This window comes from Canis aureus, chromosome 4 (assembly GCF_053574225.1).
Source record: "Canis aureus isolate CA01 chromosome 4, VMU_Caureus_v.1.0, whole genome shotgun sequence".
Classification (NCBI taxonomy): Eukaryota; Metazoa; Chordata; class Mammalia; order Carnivora; family Canidae; genus Canis; species Canis aureus.
In genome coordinates this window covers 41,239,950-41,259,796 of record NC_135614.1, presented here as the reverse complement: position 1 = coordinate 41,259,796, position 19,847 = coordinate 41,239,950, and the positions used below count along the sequence as shown (strand labels likewise).

Here is a 19,847-nt window from a genome sequence, read left to right as displayed (position 1 = left end):
CCTCACAGGCCTCTGCTTAGCTCATCTCATGGAAATATCATTTTAAAAATAAACACTGGTTCGATTCTCACTTCCCTCTCACCTCCACTGTGTCTCCTGGCCTCCTCTGCTTGGCACCAGAGGGTCCATTAAGGAAGGCTCCACTGTCTCTCAGAGCCTTCCCTTGGTTGAGTGTCAGCAGCTGGCCAGCCACCCAGTGGTACGTCCAGGGTGGTCTCAGGAGCCCTTGAGGACTTCTCAACTGGGCTTCTTCTGAGTCCTGTGGTCATCTAAGTGCTCCTTAAATGTGGCACAGGCAAAAAAGTGAGAGCTCTAGAGGCAGACAGACAGACTTCACTCTGCCACACACGCCTGCTGTGTGACCTCAGAAAAGTGATTTCCTTGTGTGGGCCCCATGGGTGCATGACTGAGGAGTGGCATACTGGTCATGGGTGGTATTGGTTCTTATGAATGGCAGGAAGTATGTGCTCAAGAGGAAAAATACATTTAAAGTTGCCTTGCAAGACTTCTTTGAACTTCCTTTAACTCCTGTCATCTATACTTTGATTCTTTTATGGAACCAGAAAGCAACCGATAAGCCAGAAAATTTTGAGTAAAACGTAGCATTGTTTTGATATCGTCACAAGTAGAATCCTGACAAATTCAAAGCAAAGTTAGTAATTCACTTAGGCAGAGAAGTCTCATGCCTGAGAAGCAACAGAGTGTCATGTCAAGAGTGCAGACTCCAAAGCTTTGAACCTTAGTTCAACCACTAATTACACAGTGGCATTGGACAAGTGATTCAATGTCTCTGTGCCTCAGTTTCCTTGGCTGGAATATAGGTAGAAGAGTAGGACTCCCTAGGGTTGGCCTGAGGATTCAGGAAGGAGGGAGGCACAAAGCACTCAAGCCCTGGCTGGTGCAGAGAAAGTGCTGTGTAAGCTCTGTTTTGTCATACTTCTATTTAATTATGTGGCAGGAAGGTAGGAAGTACAGACATACAGGTGACATTCATCATCGTCATACACCCAACTACTGCAGTTCCTGACTAGGGGCAGTTTCACCTCCAGGGGACATTTGACAATGTTTGGAGACATTCTGGTTGTCACAACAGGAGGGAAAGCGTACTATGGGCATCTCCTGGGTGGAGGCCCAAGAGGCTGCTAATCAACATGCTGCAGTGCACAGGACAGCCCTCCCAGAACAAAGAACTTTCTGGTCCCCAAAGTATATAGTGCTATAAGAAGCTCTGCACTAATGTAAGCCTTCTGGTAGCACTACGGGGTCCCCTGTCCTCTGTAGCACTTGGCTTGGTTATGATTTTGCATTGTTGGTGTGATTATTTGATTGCTAGTCATCCCCCCAATACAGTGCAAGGTTCTGAGAGTGAGAGATTGATTTCTCGCTCCAGTCCATCCACTGCTGCCTGTGTAGCCCCTCCCAGATCACAGTAACAGGCAGCACTAGGCCTGGACCTGTCAGATCCGAGTTCACTTCGGATTGCCACTTCCTGGCTGTGTGACATTGGGCCAATGGCACTGCCTTTCTGAACCTCCACTCCTCCACCTGTAAATGGGATCATAAAAATCTGATAAAGTTAGAGTGGAAGTTAAGACGACAGGCTCCAGGGTGAAGACATACCTGAGATCAAGTCACAGCTCTGCTACTTACTGTGTGAACTTACTTACCTAACTAAACCTCAGTTTCCTCACCTATGAAATGGGTCTAATAATCTCCTTCTGCATTCAGAAAGTTAATAAGAGATTTAAAGGAGCTGATAATGACTGCTTTTATTATTATTAAATTTGCCATCCAGTATGGAGAGGGCAGTTGTTGAGCTCTGGCGATGTTCCAGACCCTGCTGGTTATGGGGCAGAGTATCTGTACTTGCATAGCTCCATGGTATCATGATTTGGGAGGGGTCTGGCCTGGCGCTCCATCGAGCACTGACCTCTGACCTGCCCCTCCTCTCAGATCTGTGCCATCATCGGTGGGACCTTCACTGTCGCTGGCATCCTGGACTCCTGTATCTTCACAGCCTCGGAGGCTTGGAAGAAGATCCAGCTGGGCAAGATGCATTGATGACCCACTGGGCCCAATGGCCAAGGACCCAGGGAGACCGCCAGCCCTGCTTCCAGCGCCCTGTCTCCTCCTGCCCTCTTATCTGGCCCAGGATCTGGTTGGGGGAGGTCGGGGGTGGCTCACGGTTTTGCAGCTACCTCTTTTCCCCATCTTTAATTTTAGATGAATTCCACTGCCTGTGGTTGTGGTGCCCCTTTTCCTGGGGAGCCCCAAGACCAGAGTCAGGCATAGTGGGTTCGAGGATATCAGGGACCATTCCCTGGAGGGCTACAGTTCCTTCCTTCTTAGGGGAACAGCCCAGAATCCACGTCGACCAGGTCTCAGCCAGGCTTTGACAATCTTGAAGCTCCCACCATTTGGATGCACCAATCTACTGGGTTTCTTTCCTGGGCAACCAGCCTGCAGACCAGGCTCTCGGCTCTGGACCACTCTGCCCAAAGGTGCCTCCGCTCGGCGCCTTCAACAAAGAATGGAACGTCCCAGGCAAGCCCCTGAGATGTGGCGCCATAGATGGAACCCTCTCTTTTGCTCTGTCCCTTCTTGCCCATCCTGGAATCTGGCCTTGAGTCCCTCACCCCCACCCATTTCTTTTTCTCTGTGAGGCAGATGCCCAGTGTTTGGGTAGCAGTGGTGGTGACTTGGGTCTGCCCATTGGAAACGGTGGATGGCGAGTTCCCCTTCCTCTCTTCACCTTGTTTCTCTGACACCCCCCCCCCCCCCCCGCCCCGCCAATGTGCCTCAGCCCCTGTGCTGTGTGGCAACAGCATCTCTTGGTGGAAGGGCTGGTTTTAACCTGGGAGACATCCTTTGAACACCAGACATGGTTTGTGTCCTTCTGTCCCAGACAGAAAGCATCCTTCTCTGCATCCCTAAAATAATCATGTCTCACCATCTTCCAGAGTTGCTGTCAGGCCAAGGCCTTAGGTGGGGGAAGCAAAGCAGACCAGTCCTTCTCCTGTCTTTGAACATCTATCTTCCAGGCTCCCGAGGGGTGCACAGCACTCGGACTTCTCTGCAGCCCAGTTGTGGCCCACTTGCCACTGAGTTCCCCCATCACGGGCCACACATGTGTTTCTGGTCCCTAGGGCAGCTCCACTGTCTTCCCACTTCTCCTGAGGTAGATCCCTACCCTGCTACTCATGCTCATCCTTCCCCTTTAGTCCTGAAAGGGAGCGGCAATGGTCCAGGCATGAATTCCACCCAGGGAATTTTAGGTACGCCCTTGTATCCCAGGGAGAGAGCTGCCTGCCTGTTTTCCATTTATATCAAGATTGTTTGCATACTTTTGTAATTAAGGGGTGTGTCCAGTGGAAGTTTTTAAATGATCTATATGGATAGCTCAAGTCTTTGCCATTTGTAATTTTTGGCTTTGGATTCCAATTAGAAAAGTGTCCCCTTCTGCATATGAGTTGACTGATGTTGTGAGTGTAAACTGCATTTGGTTATCTCTGCTATCTGTGGCCACTTGGATGGATTTTTTTTTTTTTTTTTCCATTTTCTGTTCCACAGTTACTGAAAGGAGTCTCTTTGGTATGTGAATACCTGCACCTGGAGAGGGTGGGCAGGGTGGGGCGGGGAAATGTGTGGCATGCACATGAGTTGAAATTCCACTTTTATGCTTTTTAAAAAACAAACAAACTCTTGAGGACATGAGGGCTGTCGGTTTCCTATGGAAGAGACACCTCTGACCCGTTACTCTTAAAATCTCAAGGGGGAAAAATGGTTTAATTCTTTCCCCACTCATTGGGCTCAAATAGATTAAAATGCTGATTTTCAGAAGTATTGCTGTGTGTTTCTTTCTACTTGACTGTGGCTGGCTAGCCTGGGGGCTGGGATCACAGTCAGAATGGAATTTAATTCTAGAGGAGAAAAATTGAGAAATGGGGAGAGGATCCATCAGGATGATCAGAAAATCCGGACCCCATGAAGCCAGCCCTTCCTTTGTTGAATCCCTACAGAATATGCCTGGATCTGCCAGTTTCAAGCTGCGTAGCCTCAGACAAGGTCCTTACCACTCGGTGCCTCTTTTTTCCTCAGGTGAAAATGAGGAAAGTAAAATACAACAGTCTCATGGAACTGTCATCAAAATTAAATCTATAAAATGTGCAAGTCAGTCATCCTGGATCAGAGCGAATTCATGTATGCAGAAAAGGGGTACATGGTAAAATTTCAAAGATAGGAGTTGTTCCATATAGGTATTCCAAAATAGAATATAATCTCTTTGAGAACAGGCTAACATATTTTCCCACAGCTTTGAACCAAGGGCTGCTCTGCATAAATGAAAAGTTTCATAAACTCTTCTTGACTTCCAAGGATCTGGCATTCCTTGTTCAACCTTCAGCTCAGGAAAGGGGGGCACCATCATCAGCTGAGATTTACATGGCTGTTTACCATCCAGTCCTTCAGGGCTTTCACCTAGAACAGCACAAACATGGATCATTCACCACGGATGAAATGTGGGCGTGAACCAGCCTGCAAGGAACTCTTCCCTGATTCCCTCCATTCTCTCTTTAACTCCTGATACTAGAGTCACTGTGACCCTCAAAGCTCGAGGTCAATAGTAATATGCTTACCGGTAGTAGGTGTGTGTTTCCCAATCCTGTCTATGCCAGCTGTGCTGTGTGCTGTAATGATGTGAGAATAGATTGAAAAATGGAAGAATCTAGTACAACTAAGTTGTCTACTTCACAGATACCTGATAAAGGTGAGCCGCCACCCCTTCCTCAAAATGCTCCTGAGTTAGAGTGAGCAAGACTCCTTACCTAAAAGACTTGGGGCAGGGGTGCAGGGGGATGTCCTTGAGGATTCTATATCACGTGGAAATGGTCTAATAAGTTCCCCGCGTTAAAGTAACCCAAAACTGGAACTCTTGGGTTGGTTTATGTAAGTACACAGTTCATGCAAGGAAAATGAAGAACTCAGCAGTTTCTCAATGAAAAAGCTGTGCTTCAGGGTCAAAAGATTGGTGAATGTATTTTAAGTGGACATAAACCATTTAAGGTAGGTGTCATTTTTATGATTTCTCTCTTAAACCAATTCTTTCGATTATCTCAACCCAGAACGGATCACAACGTTTTTGTGTAAGAGGAATTCTCGTTCAGGGATTGTGGCACACACTCACAGAAGGGGTGGTCATAGGTCTGGGGCTGTGGCAGCTCAGACAGAAATGACTTCCCCTGGGTGCGGGGAGGGGTTGCAGGTGCACAAGAGGTGAAGTTACAGAGGTATATCAGGGAAGAGAGACGCTCAAGTCCTGCAGCCCATGCTGCCTGAGGGGGTCAGATATTGCAGAGTGGGTGTGAGGCTTGGGAAGAAGTGGGATGTAGCAGTGGAGCTTATAAGTGGCAGCTGTAGTTCGTTTTTATTACTCTATGTCACAGATTCTTTTTTGATTCTTGCTAGAAACAAAGATACACAATTTCTCAATGGGGCAGGCCACTGGTGGTCCTAATCCCTTCTTAAGAAATTGGCTCAGTAGCTGCTCCGGCAGATAGCTGCCGTGTTCAGGAATGTGAGAGGGAGACTGTGCGAAGAACATTCCCCCAAGACTTTTTTCCGTTCCCAGCTGTTGTCTTTGGTCAGTCATGTAGTGATTAGGTCATGCACTTTATTCTGACCAAAATAAAGTTATTACTTCTTCCCTCTTGTAGAAACAGCTACCCTAGTTGGGCATTCTCCACGTGCCAGGCAAGGAATGATTGTTTGGGCCTTGTCTTTCTCAGTCCTCACAGCAATCCTACCCAGTGGGTGTTAACCTCCTTTTTACAAAGGACAAAACAGTAACTTTTCTCCGTCACACAGCCAGCAGGTGGTAAAGTTAGAATTCAAACTCCTGTCCGCCTGACTCCAGGGTTATGAAGAATTGTATGGTTCGGCCTCAATCCCCAAGAGCATCTTATCCATGTCCAAAGGGGGAACTGGCCCCCACCCCCCAAAAAGGAGGAAATTGAAAGTAGTGAGGGTACTTTTGGTTTTCTTCCTTTTAAATAATCTGCAGGGGAAGCTAAATTGAACACTTGGGGATCCTCTTAAAAATTTAGGGCCCTTGGGATCCCTGGGTGGCGCAGCGGTTTGGCGCCTGCCTTTGGCCCAGGGCGCGATCCTGGAGACCCGGGATCAAATCCCACATCAGGCTCCCGGTGCATGGAGCCTGCTTCTCCCTCTGCCTGTGTCTCTGCCTCCCTCTCTCTCTCTGTGTGACTATCATAAATAAATAAAAATTTTAAAAAATGTTAAAAAAAAATTTAGGGCCCTTAAAACATTTTAATTACACAAATAATACATGCTCATGACCCCACTGGAGAAAAATCAGAAAAGAGCAAAAAAGGAAAAATTAAAGTGAGCCCTGATTCCACTAACCAGAGATAATCATTGTTAACATTTTAGTGATATTCTTCCGTAAACAGAATGGGATCGTGCTGTTAATACTATTTTGTAGTTTACTCTTTTCAGAGTAAATAGACCTCCAACAATAGACCTCCTCCTATGTTAAGGACTATGGATCTCATCATTATCTTTATTGGCTGCAAGGTAATAATATGCATATTGAGTATCTAATTGTGGTTCATGTTCATCCTCTGCTCCCATCTCATTCAGAACCTATTTGGGGTGCCTGACTTGCTCAGTCGGTAGATCATGTGACTCTTGATTTCAGGGTCATGAGCTCAAGCCCCATGTTGGGTGTGGAGCCTATTTTAAAAAATCATTCAGGACCTTTTATTTTTTTTAAAGAGCTCTCAAGAGTGCAGGTGTGAGTGGGGGTAGGGGCAGAGGGGGAGAGAGAGAGAGAATCAAGGAGCATACTCCCCACTGAGCAGGGAGCCAGACAGGGCTCAATCTCACAAACTCATGACCCTGAGATCACAACTTGAGCCAAAATCAAGAATTGCACACTTAACCAACTGAGCCACCCAGGTGCCCCAAAGAACCTGTTTTTTCACCTGTGAAAGGAACAGTTCAGAGGATTGTTTACCAGATTAAATAACAGTGTTTGTAAAACTTAGCACAATACCTGACATTAAATGCTCAGGCAAGTAAAATTAGCCATTACTATTCATTTAATAATAATTTCTACCGTTTATTAAGTGCTTACTCTGTGCCAGGTACTGTGCTAAGGGTTCATTTAACCCCAGCATGAAACCAATGAGGTAAGTACTGTTATTACTCCCATTTCTCAGATGAGGAAAGTGAGTAACCAAGAGGCTAAATATCTTCCCCAAAGTTGCACAGCCAAGAAGTGATGGAGATCCAAACCCAGGCAATCAGAATCAGGACTCACATATTTCCCCACCATACCACTCTCTGCCTCAGAGACATAAAAATATTCCCTGGGTATTTCCTCTGTGCTAGCACTGTCCTAGGTCCTGGGCTTCTATACTAGTTCCCGTGCATGTTTCCAAGGGTGGACATGAGGCAAGATAGTAGTCGATCCCACTAAGTCCTCATTAGAGTGACCGAGCCTCAGGCTCTCAAGATCTTATCTGGTGATGTCATTGCACCTGTCTTAATTTTACTGAGCTGTGGGGCAAGGGGTGTAAAGAAATGCCTCCCCACCCTGGTTGATCATGAATATACCTTGATTAACCTGGGTTGTAAATGATCTGTCTTCATGGTTGCCCTCCACCAGTGAGGATATGTGCTCCTGGTGATCAAGGACTAGATCTCTGTCTTCCCCAGATCTCCTTGATCTAAGCCTGTACTGTGGCTAAATTACTAGTACCTGTGAATAAATTGATGAGCAAATGGATAGATGTTGAAGTAAATGAGTAGGCAAATGAGTTAAGAATGAGCATGCTAGATAAGAGATGCATGCACAGAGGAGGAGCCAGTGAGTGAATGAATGAATGTATGAATGAATGAACTTGGGGGGGGTAGGGGACCTTAGGTCTGATGAACCCTGTAAGGACTGCTGGAGAAGAACCCTCTGACTTTCTATGAGCAGTCCTAAGAGCTTCTACTACTGCCTTGCCCATGGAAAGTGACTTCCTTCTTTTCCCCGTCCCAACTTTGAGATATAATGGAGCTTTAACACTGAGTTTAGGGCATACAGCAGGTTGAGTTGATACACTCAGGTATTGCAAAATGATTACCATAGTAGCTTAGTTTACACTTCCATCACCTCACATAATTGCCATTTCTTTTTTGTGGTGAAGACATTTAAGATCCTCCTTTCTCATGCTTCTCCTCCAAACTGCCTTTCTCTTGGAACCTGGTGGCCTTTGCTGTTGCCTCAACATGTTTCACACCACTTTCCCTGCTGCCATGGCTTGTACAAACAGCCCCGGTGTTGGCCATCCTCCCTGCGTCTGAGGGCCAGAAGTCTCCAACACCGGCTGAAACCTGAAATAGAACCCATCAGATTCAGGGATCAAGGCAGATGCCCTGGTTGAAAATGACTATGGGTAAATGCTGGTGTTTAACATTGCATCAGCATATGCCTGAGGACACTAATAAACGGAGAGCAGGGGGCCTGCCTGAGTCGAGCAAGACAACCCCCTCTCTGAATTCCGGGGTGTCCATCTGTTAACTGAGACTGAGCTCCACAAAGTCTGACTTCTCTCTGACATGTGGCACCAAGTAGGTGCTTAATACATATGAACTGAATGAATTTTTTTTTTTTTTTTTAATTCATGAGGGACACAGAGAGGCAGGGACACAGGCAGAGGGAGAAGCAGGCTCCACGAGGGGAGGCTGATGCAGGTCGATCCCAGGACCCCGGGATCATGACCTGAGCGGAAGGCAGACGCTCAACCACTGAGCCACCAGGCGGCCCAAATCACTTCTTTCAAAGAATGAGCCGATCAATCCCCGGGAGTCCCCGGCACAGCGAGGCCTTTCCTTTCCTCGGGTTGCGCGGGGTGTCTCTGCCGGACTCGCCGTCGGGGGGCGCTCGCGCCTGCGGGCGGTCTTCCCGGGAGGGGAGGCGGAGCTAGGACGCGACTGGGCGGGGTGCAGCGAGGTGGGGGCGCGGGGGGCGCGGGGGGCCCAGGGTGCGCGGGGCCGGGAGGAGCGGTGGCCGCGAGCTCGGGCTGCGGAGGCCCAGGGGGGGCCCCTCCCCCCAGGTGTGCTGAGCATGTTCACAGCAGAGAACGCTGTTTGCGTCGTTGGGAGTTACTGGCGAAAGTGTGAAAGTTGAGGGCTCGTGGATGTGAGGCCCGACTTTAGGGCTCTCCTGGAGCAAGTCCTTCTGCTTCATTAGGAATAGTGGCTTACTGTAATTGAGTTCTAAACACTCCCAACGGATCGGCTCATCTAATCCTCATAACAACTCTGAGTCACCTACTAAGCTCATCCCCCTTTCACAGATAAGAAAACTGAGGCTCAGAAACATGGAGGCGTCTCCCCAAGGTCAAGCACCATGAGGGGTCCAGGTCCGACTCTACAACCCTAGCTCTCCCCCGCAGGGCTAAAAGAAATAACATTTTTTTTTTTTTAAACTAGGGGGAAGCTTTGAAAGACCAGGCGAGGCAGTTGGTTCTCACAATCTCCAAACATTGCTGCACCTCAAAATCTTTGGCTGGGCAGGAGGTGGGGAGTACTTGCTTTAAAACCCAGACCTAGGGACAATCTAGAGGTGACTGGGTGGCTCAGTGGTTGAGTCTGCTTTTGGCTCAGGTGTGATTCCCTCAGTCCTGAGAACAAGTCCTGCATGGGGCTCCCCGCAGGGAGAGCCTGCTTCTCCCTCTGCCTACCTCTCCGCCTCTCTCTCATGAATAAATAAAATCTTTATTAAAAGTAATAAAATAGGGCAGCCCGGGTAGCTCAGCGGTTTAGAGCTGCCTTCACCCCGGGGCGTGATCCTGGAGACCCGGGATCGAGTCCCACGTCGGGCTCCCTGCATGGAGCCTGCTTCTCCCTCTGCCTGTGTCTCTGCCTCTCTCTTTCTCTGTGTCTGTTATGAATAAATAAAATCTTTAAAAAAATGATAAAATAAAGTAAAACCCCGACCTACCACTGCCTGGTTTCATAGGACTGTGATGGAGCACAAAGATTTGCATTTTCGACAGGCTTCTCAGTGATTTTGAAGGAGCAAGTCAGCGCATTGCATTTGGATCATAAATGCTTAAGCACCCGACAATATGTCTAGGTCACCCCTGCGAGGGGTAACAGTGGCAAAGAAAGAGTTTAGAATAAGAAAGGCTACTGGTGTACCTATTTTTTAAAAGATCTTATTTATTTATTCATGAGAGACAGAGAGAGACGGGGGGCGGGGGGGCAGAGGGAGAAGCAGGCTCCACGCAGGGAGCCCGACGTTGGGACTCGATCCCGGCTCTCCAGGATCAGGCCTGAGCTGAAGGCGGCGCTAAACGGCTGAGCCCCCCGAGCTCCCCCGGGTGTACCTATTTTTAAAACACCAGCGGGCCTTTGTTGCAGGCCGTACAGAAGTATGCCCTTTCTCCCCGGCGGTGCCGACTCTCGGTGGTTCCTGGCCGCACAGCCCTGGGATGCATCGCCCCGCTGGCTGGCGTGAGCCGCTGCGCTCCCACCCCAAGTCGCAGGGGGCGCCACCCAATCTCGTTCCGACGCGAATGGGGCTCGGCTTCCTTTGTACGCTCGCGCGGCAAGGAAGCCCTCACTTCCGGCCTTGCGCGCCTGGGGTCCGAAGCTAACGGGCGCCAGGTGAGTGAGCAGACGCTGGTGTTTTGTCCGAGTGCGAAGGACTCCGCCGCACTGGATCGTTCCCCCGTGTGCCCCGTGTGCCGCGGTGGCGCCCACCTCCCCAGAGATCTCTTAGCGTGACCCCCAACTGTGCATTCTTCTCCAGCGCGAACCTTCCTCCCGCAGGGAGCCTCGAGGCCGCAGGGCCGCCGCCTTCCCACGCCCCCTGTGGTCAGGCCGGTTCCCCCAGGCTGGCCTTACACTGTGTAACACCCAGGCCCCTCACTTCCCCCATTCTCCTCCCCGGGTCATCCTCGTAGGCACCCTTCTCCCCGGTCATCCCGACTGAGCACCCTTCTCTCCTTCCCACGCCTGTCACTGCAGATGTTCAGCATGAACTTCAACCCCTTCCTGACCTGGGGCTGCAGCACAAACCGCAAGCGCCACGTCAACGCCCCCTCGCACGTGCGCAGGAACATCATGTCTTCCCCCACTCCAAGGAGCTGCGGCAGAAGTGCAACGTCCGCTCCATGCCCATCCGCAAGGACGACGGGGTCCAGGTTGGTCTCCCTCGGGCTCTAGTTACCCAGCTGCGTGTCACTGTGCTGCCACCTCAGAATGTCACGTGTGCTTGGACGTGGGGGAGGGAGTCTTAGACTCCCAGGCCCTCAGGACCCTGGCAAATAATGTTACCCTGCAGATGTGTTGGATCAGAGATGGGGCCACAGCCACGAGAGTGTGCCTCCCCAGCTTAACTGAGAGCATTCAGATGCAATTCTTTAATAATACGATTGTTTAAGAAAAATAATATAGCATCCAAGCAAAACTTGGCTTTTCGATTTAGTGCGTCGGCTGTAAGTTTCCCCCAGCGCTGTTCAGGGTGGCTCTTTGACCCAGATTCTCCCAGAGAAAGCACTATGATAAGAGTAATGTTTCAGTATCACTGAGTATACTGGAGGCTGGGCATTTGGTGGTACTGGATTTGGCAGAGAGAATAGAGAGGCAGCAAGTCAGAAGCATGAAATTATGAGGGAGAATGAGCCTTCTTAGAAAGTATAAGCTGTCTGTTCTTCCTAGAGCTTGGGATGCGTGTTAAGAAAGGGAGAGTGGGGGATGATTGCAATAGACAAGGTGCTAGATTACCTCCTTGAAGGAGTATTTATGGAGCAGGCCCTGTTCTAGACATGAGCAGTAAGCAGGACTGACAAGGCACCTGTCAGCAGGGAGCTCATTTTAGAGCAGGGATTCCCAAGCTCAGCACTGTTGACATCTTGCACTGGATACTTTTTGCTGTGAGGAGCTCTCCTGTGCATGGTGGGATGTTTAGCAATATCCCTGGCCTCTCCCTACTAGGTGCAGTAGTACCTCCTCACGTTTGTGACAAGCAAAAATATTTCCAGATATTGTCAAATGATCCTGTGGAGGGAGAGGCAAAATCCATCCCCTCTTCCCCTAATTGAGAACCGCTGTTTTGGAGAATGAAATGGGATAATGGGATTTGGTGTGTCTTCTAAGGCATTGGGATACTTTGAAACTTTGAGGAACATTTTGAGGAGAAGCTTGAAACCAGGGGATTACTTAGCCTGAGGCAATGACAGGAATAGAGTGGAAAGAATAGTTCAGAGGTATGATCAACAGTTACAACTTCTCTTCTAGGTCCTCCTCATTAGACATGTTCTAGAATGGGGGAATTACAAATACATATAAGGACTAGGTAGGCAAATTTAAAAAGAGAAGTTGGCTGATGGCAAGAAAATAGCAACTGGAAAGCTCACACCTCATTTAAAGGAGATTGTGGTGTACCTTCAGCCCATCGCTACCATAGGGAAATGTAGGATCCTTGTCAGATTCTTGATTTTGCAAGAAAACTGGAAGGTTTAGATTTTCTTCCTGGCTCCCCTTTCCTTCCAGCTACTACTCTCTGTTCCACATGTATAGCCAGCATCCACCAAAGAGTTGTCTACGCTTCCTCACTTCCCCATATATATGTAGACCCTCTCTAGTCTGATCTGTATCTCACTACTTTATAGAAATTGCTTTTGGCTGAGATCACCGATAACCTGTTTGTGACTAAATCCAGTGGACACATCTTGGTCTCATCATGCTTGACTTTTTCAGCAGCATTTGGTGTAGGTAGCACTGCCTTCCTTCTTAAAATAGTCTGGTTTTTTGGCTTCTGTGACCCTTCCGGCTCACTTTACTTCTGACTTCTCAGACTCCTTTGCTGGCTGTTTCTCCTCTGATCTCTAAATGCTGGTTTGTCAGGGCTTGCACCTGATCTGACCTCTCATCTTGCCTACATTGCCTACTTGGGGGACAATATCTATTCTGAGAGCTTTCAGTGTCCGCCCAATGCTAACAACCCCCTCTTTTGTATCCCAGTCCAATCCACTTTCCAGAGCACAGACCTGTGGATCTATCTATATGCTGAACATCTTTACCTAAAAATCTTGTAGTCGTCTCAAGCTTCCAATCTGGGAGTACTCTTGATCGGAACACTGCTACTACCTATAATCTGCTTTTCCTCCCATCTTTCACACTTTGATAAGCAACACCTTTTCACCTGCCTGTGCCATAAACCTTTAAATTCTCCCTAACATCTCTCTTATCCCTACCCATTTCTAACATGTTACTTAATCTTATTGATCCTATCTCTAAAATAAGTCTTGAATCTGACCACACCTTTACATTTCCAGTTTGGTTCAAGACATCTCCAGCTTCCAGTCTTACCCTGGTCAGGCATTCTCCACAGAGGGGCATTTTTTTGCAAATCAGGTTCTGCTTAGAACCTATCTTTGGTGCTAAATTGTTTACTATGAATGTAAAATCATTGACAACAAAGCCCTGTGTGCCCCCGTCCTGGTTTCCTTGTCCAGCCTCCCCTCATCCTGTTATACCCCTATGTGCTCTGTACTTCAGACACACCGGCCTTTTCAGGTCCTTAAGTATGTCTTGATCTTTGCTCCCTCAGGTCTTTGCCCAGAAGCCTCCCTCTGCCTGGAGTTCTCTTCCTTCTCCTCTTTGCCTGACTGACTCCTCATTTCTCAAGTGTTTTCTTAAATGTCAGTTCCCTAGAAAAGCCTTCCTAGACAAATTAATCAGCATGGTATCATAGCACCCTCCATTTATACTTGTTTCATAGCGATGAACACAATTTGAATTTATTTCTTTTTAAACTGAGGCATACTGGGCCCACCTGCAGCTGCTGGAGCTTGTCTTCCTCCACACTGAGTATCCCGATATCCACCCCTGCCAGTGCCTGTCTGCACTCACCCTGCTCCCTGAGTCCAGGATCCAGGTGGTTCCAGAATAGGTGTGCCAAGTTACGGCATCACAGCTGGAAATCGTTTCAACCTTCAGCCAGGCCGGAGCTTTCACTCCACCACTCTGCTTATGGAACTGAAGTGAAGTGATTGAAGTCCCAGCTGCCTCTTGAGATAATGTGAACTGCCCGTCACATCCCAGCAGGGTTGGAGAGGGAATCTCTGGCCCTAACTCCCAAGGTCAGAATTTTAAAACCTGTTCTCTCTCTGAAGACACTGATTCAAAGTTGGACTCGTGGGAGGAACACTTCTTTTCTGCCTTTGGTAACTCTTAAGGATTCTAGGCGAGTTCAGGATAAGCTCAGAGGAACCATGACTGACATCCAGGGAGACACACATCAGAATACTGTGCTTTCTGGCCCGTGTTAAGGCCACATCAAGGTTCTCCTCAGTGAGAGTTTACCAGTTCTCTCCGGCCTATGAAGCTCCTTCACCTTTCTCATGTGAACCTTTACCCATGCCTAGTTCTTCTTTCTCTGTAGCACACTGCCCCCTGCCCCTGCACCCAAAATAGTCACATTCGTTTTGACCCCTGCATCTCCAGATCTGCACATGTTCAATTCAGTTTGCATGCCTACTTCTTCTTGCCTCTTATTTTTTGGACTGGCTTTTTAGAACTCATTATCTCCTTTGCAAGAACGCTTCGGCTTAGCCTGGTTTCCCCTTGTGCCTGGCAGCTGCTACATTCTTGTGCTTCCAAGGCTGGTATGCTTAAACTTCTTCTACTCTATCTCCTTCATCCTCCTCCTGTGCCCAGGATTTACTGCCTTTTTTTTTTTTTTTTCTTAAATGTGACCTATCATCTTTACATTCATTTGTAGCTCCAGTGATTCTGTATCAGGATTATTTCGAGTCCCCTGCCTCTAGCTTTTCTACTTTTTACATATTACTCTCTTTAGAAATCTGTAGTAGCCTCCAGTTGCTACCAAATGATGAAAACCTTTTGGTTACTCTCCCAGACAATTAACTAGTATTTCTACCCAACAGGGCGGTTTTGCAGATCTTATGGTCCCCAGTGTACAATGTATGTCTGTCTTGGAGCCACTCCTTCCCATTTGGGAACCATATGAATGAATACCTCTCTCTCTTGCAATCTCTGCCCCATCCCCCTCTGAAGTCTGAAACTTTCTGTAATCCTGATTTTGTACCTGTTACTTCTGTCACTCCAACATTCTGTTTAAACCTTGTTATTGTACTTCTGTATGCTATTAATGAATTGTTGTTTTTTTTTTTTTTAATGTTATTTACTTATTCATGAGAAACACAGAGAGAGGGAGGGGCAGAGACACCAGCAGAGTGAGAAGCAGGCTCCTCACGTGGAGCCTGATGTGGGACTTGATCCCCGAACTGGGATCACGCCTTGAGCCAAAGGCAGATGCTCAAACACTGAGCCATCCGGCCGTCCTTTAATGGATTGTTAAATGTTTCCACAAATGGAAGAGAAATAAGTAAAAGTAAGGCATAATTTATATGTAGTAAAATGCACAGGTGAGTTTTGGCAGATGAAAAGCCATGTAGCTATCACCAGAAATACAATCAGGTAAGTTCCTATGTGCCCTGTTCCAGTTAGTAATCACATATTTGCATGTTTATTCATTAACTCCTTATTACCCATTACATTAAGATGAGGCCAGAGAATTTTTCTTTTTTGTTGCCTGACCTCAGAGCAGAGCCTGGCACCCTCAGCGGCACAGCTGTTATTTGTTGGATGAATGAAAAAATTATAGAGTGGATAGAATTAAGTGACATAAACAAAAGGAAGACCAGGGAGAAGATGTGGCCATTTTTTCAGTGCCTAAGAGGCATGCATTCAGTGCCTCTGAGGTATGAATTGTTTCCTTTGTAGATAGGAAGAACCTGAAACTCAGGTTCAATAATAAAGAAAATGAGTATCTAGGCCAGGAATACAGGTCTGACTCCAAAGGCTATATTGGACAAACACTTCTCCACCAGGAGAGTAAAATAGTCCCAAGTGGGTTTGTTACAACTGCCTTTTCTCTTTTGGGATCTTCTGAAGCTCACCCACTACTGCGTCGGTCAGGACTCTCCATCCTGCGTGACAGAGGAAATTAAAACTGTCACCCACCTTTCTGAACTCCTGGCTCCAGACCCTCTGACTTACCTTCAGTTCTACCCCTGTTGTCTTTGTTCCCTCCTATTGTGATGAAAGAAATATTCCTGTTTCTGTCTAAAGTGAATCCATCTGCCATTGTATACAGTGGTCTTCCATTCTCTTCTCTTGAGATCCTTCCATCCATTACCCCTTTTTCTCTGTAGTTTCCTTTAACTTTTCCTTTATACTTGCTCATTCTCATAGCATTTAAACACATTCATATTTTCATTTCTTTAAAAATAAGAAATTATCACTTAACTTCACATCTCCCTCTAGTATATGTACTCTCTCATGCTCTTCACAGCCAGGCTCCTTGGGACTGTTGTTTTGTTTTGTTTTGTTTTTTACCTTCACCTTCTCATTTCTCATATACTCATTGTCTTACTATAAATGGCTTCCATCCCTCTGCTCCACTGAAAGCACACTTACCATGATCACCAGTGACGAGTTTGTTGTCACATTTGTTCCTTGATCCTTCCTGTAGTTGACCATTCCATGGTTTGACATTCTTTCCTTGGCTGCTGTAACCCCTCAGTCCCCTGATTTCCCATTCTCTATGGCCACTCCAGTCTCTCTTACAAGCTTTTCTAAAATGTTGACTTTTCTCGGATTTCTACATTCTGCCCTCATACCACCAGCTCCCTGAGCAAAATCAGGCTCCGAATTGTCATCCTTGGAGGACTCCCAGGTCCTTGTTGCCAACCCAGTTGATCTTCCAGCTGTGTATGAAATTCTCTACTAGAACGTCATGAGATGCCTCAAATTCAGCATGTTCCCAACTACAGTGTTTTTTCCTAACATCTTTCTTACCCCATGTTCCATGCTTCTGGGAAAGGCATATCCATCTAGTTGCCAACCAGACTCTGGATGCCATCTTTGCCTTTTCTCCCTCCCCTTTCCAGGCCAGCCAGGTTAGTTTTGTCCTGTCCATTTCCTCACTGGGGCTAGCATTTGTCCAATTTTCTTTAAGCAGGGTCCTTTGGACTCATTTTATTAATGTCTTTTGTCAGTCTTGAGGATGGTTAAGAGGGGCTTTTTCACAGACTTTTCCACATAAAAGTCTCTGGTCATACATAGTGTGGTGGATTTTCAGTGAAGACCACCTTGGTACATAAGCTGAACAATCTAAATAGACATTTTAGGAGTATTGAGATTCTCCAGTTTTTTATATGTGTGATATTTTCTTTAAGTTTATTATAATCAGCATCAGTTATATTGTAGCTCCTGTTTAGTAGGCTTGTGCTGGGCCACCTGGGTGGCCGTCTCAGGGTGTGATCCTGGGGTCCTGGAACCACATCAGGTTCCCTGCAGCAAGCCTGCTTCTCCCTCTGCCTGAGTCTCTGCCTGTCTCTCTCTGTGTGTCTCTCATGAATAAATAAAATCTTAAAAAAAAAAAAAAAAAAGGCTGTGCCTTCAGGGAAATCGTAATCTAGGTGGTTATGAATGGTATTGGCACGTAAGTAGATATTTAGTATGTGAGAACAGCCCAAGAGATTTTAATTTAACATTTTAATTTTTTTCTGACTATAAAATATTTGTTAATTATAGAAATCTTGAAATTTGGGGAGCACTGGGGTGGTTCAGTAGATTGAGTGTCTGATTCTTGGTCTCATGCAAGGTTGTGAGTTCAAGACTCCAGTTGAGTTCCATGCTGGGCATGGAGCTTTCTTTAAAAAAAAAAATATTGAAATTTGGAAGAATATACATTTTTTTAAAAAGTCATTTGTAATCCTGTTTCCTGGTAACCATTACTGACATTTAGATAGATTTCTATTGCATTGTGTTTTATATATATATATATATATATATAATGTATACACAAGATTCAGACTATATTTCATATAAAGCTTTGTTTTCTTTTTTTTCTTAAGGTTCTATCTTGAGCATTTTCCTAGGTCATGTGTTATTTTTTGAAAACGTATTTTAAATGGTTGCATGAGAGTCTCAGTATAAGATCTTTTTTTTTTTTTTTTTTTTTAAGATTTTTAAAATGTACTTATTCACAAGAGAGACAGTGAGAGAGAGGCAGAGACAGGAGAAGTAGGCTCCATGCAGGGAGGCTGATGTGGGACTCAGTCCCAGGGCTCTGGGATCACACCCTGAGCCCAAAGACTGTCACACACCACTGAGCCACCCAACCGTTCCTCAGTATATCTTTAACCATCTTCTCCATTTAATCAGTTGGGAGTGATTATATTTTTTCTTTCTTAAATTTTACATACTTTTATTTAACGGAGATAAAATTGATGATATGACTGTGTTAGTTTTGGGTGTGTAATGATTATACTTCTTTACTCTCAGGACTAGTTCTGTGACGGCCATCCTAGTTCAAGGAATTTTTTGTTTAAGATAAGAAAAAAATTCAGGTGAAGAATTTTACCTGACTTAGAACAACACAGCAGATTTATAGCCAAAAAATAGCTAACTTTTGACTGCTAGGGTTAATCTTCTGTGCAAAAAGTTGCATGTTAGTCTGTGTGTTCCTGATAATTAGTTTCCTCACTGTAATGTTCATGTATTAAAGTGGGGGGGGATTCTCTTCTGCATTTTCTCTTAGGTGGTTCGAGGACACTGCAAAGGTCAGCAAATTGGCAAGGTAGTCCAGGTGTACAGAAAAATATGTCATCTACACGGAGCGGGTACAGCTTGAGAAGGCTAATGGTACAACTGTCCATGTGGGCATTCACTTGAGCAAGGTATGGTCTGGGACTGAGTGGTGGTAGCAGCTGTGTAGTGTAGTGCTGTTGTTAGAGTTCGTGTGTTGGTACTGTCTACTCAGGTGCCCCAGGCAAAGACTTCTAGAGGGAGGTCAGGCAGGCTTGCTCGATTCACTGGCTTAGTGATAATATCAAGGGTCCAGAATTCTTTCTTGTCTGTTTTGTCATCCTTGGTGAAGGCTCTGACTTTGAGCAGATTGCAAGAGGATTCCAGGTATTGTGAGTATCACTTTCCTACTAGATGATGTCCAGGGAGAGAAGAGAGAACATCTCTTCCTGTGGCCTTCACACTCACTGTGCACTCTGATTTCTGGCTCTGTAGTATAGGGTCTTTCTCCTCCAGAGTTTCAGATAAGGGCAGAAATGGTGAGTTTTACTTATCCTTATGATCTGTGGTCATATTTGGCTGGTGAAAATACAGAAGATTTTTAAACAATGCATTTTGCCAGCCAGGGGATGAGAGACAAACCAGAAGCATGTTGGTAGTATAATTTTTCCCAGCCCAAATTGTATTTGATATCACTAAACTATCTAACTGGTCTCGTAGATCCTCAGGAGTTAAAGGGTAGGAGGTGGGTAGCAGAAGGAACCCAAACTGCTATTGTTGGGAAAAGCTCTTCTGTACAAAATAATTGTAATTATAAATCCTTCTCATTTATTTCATCTGTTTTCTCACTCTTAACAGGTAGTTCTCATCAGGCTAAAACTGGACAAAGATCGGAAAAAAATTCTTGAACGCAAAGCCAAATCTCGACAGGTCGGAAAAGAGAAAGGCAAATATAAGGAAGAACTTATTGAGAAAATGCAGGAGTGAATGTAACCTGTTGTGCAAGCCCGTTTTAACTTTAGACTTTTAGCCTGGTGTGTGTTCCTTGGAAACTTAAGATGTCTGCCAAACACTTCATTTCCTTCCTGTTTTGTTATTGATAATGTAGCTTTGTAAATCTGCCTTTGCTGTTTTGATTAATTATTTTATAAATAACAGTGGAAATGTTCCTAATTTGAAGGGGAATTTGCATTGTTTTATTGATAACA

General features: G+C 46.1%; 2 protein-coding genes and 1 long non-coding RNA gene across 3 annotated transcripts in view; 2 read left to right on the top strand and 1 right to left on the bottom strand.

Annotated features, from left to right (window-relative positions):
* ERGIC1 (endoplasmic reticulum-golgi intermediate compartment 1) overlaps positions 1–3,840 on the top strand; it is a 102,573-nt gene extending 98,733 nt beyond the window's left edge. The window contains exon 11 of the mRNA XM_077895519.1: positions 1,954–3,840. Within this exon, the coding sequence (XP_077751645.1) occupies positions 1,954–2,061 (108 nt within the window). The 3' untranslated portion in view covers positions 2,062–3,840. The remainder of the gene's footprint in view (positions 1–1,953) is intronic.
* LOC144312610 (uncharacterized) lies at positions 3,661–11,167 on the bottom strand. The gene is made up of 3 exons (XR_013378112.1): positions 10,401–11,167; positions 8,180–8,400; positions 3,661–4,476 (listed from the first exon to the last, which is right to left on the bottom strand). It is a non-coding gene; the product is annotated as an uncharacterized LOC144312610 (long non-coding RNA).
* On the top strand, positions 9,570–19,818 carry RPL26L1 (ribosomal protein L26 like 1). The gene is given in 6 exon segments (XM_077895520.1): positions 9,570–9,588; positions 11,044–11,149; positions 11,152–11,219; positions 18,653–18,708; positions 18,710–18,791; positions 19,498–19,818. Coding segments are annotated over 5 exon segments (441 nt in total). The 5' UTR covers positions 9,570–9,588; the 3' UTR covers positions 19,627–19,818.
* Positions 19,819–19,847: the final 29 nt, after the last annotated feature.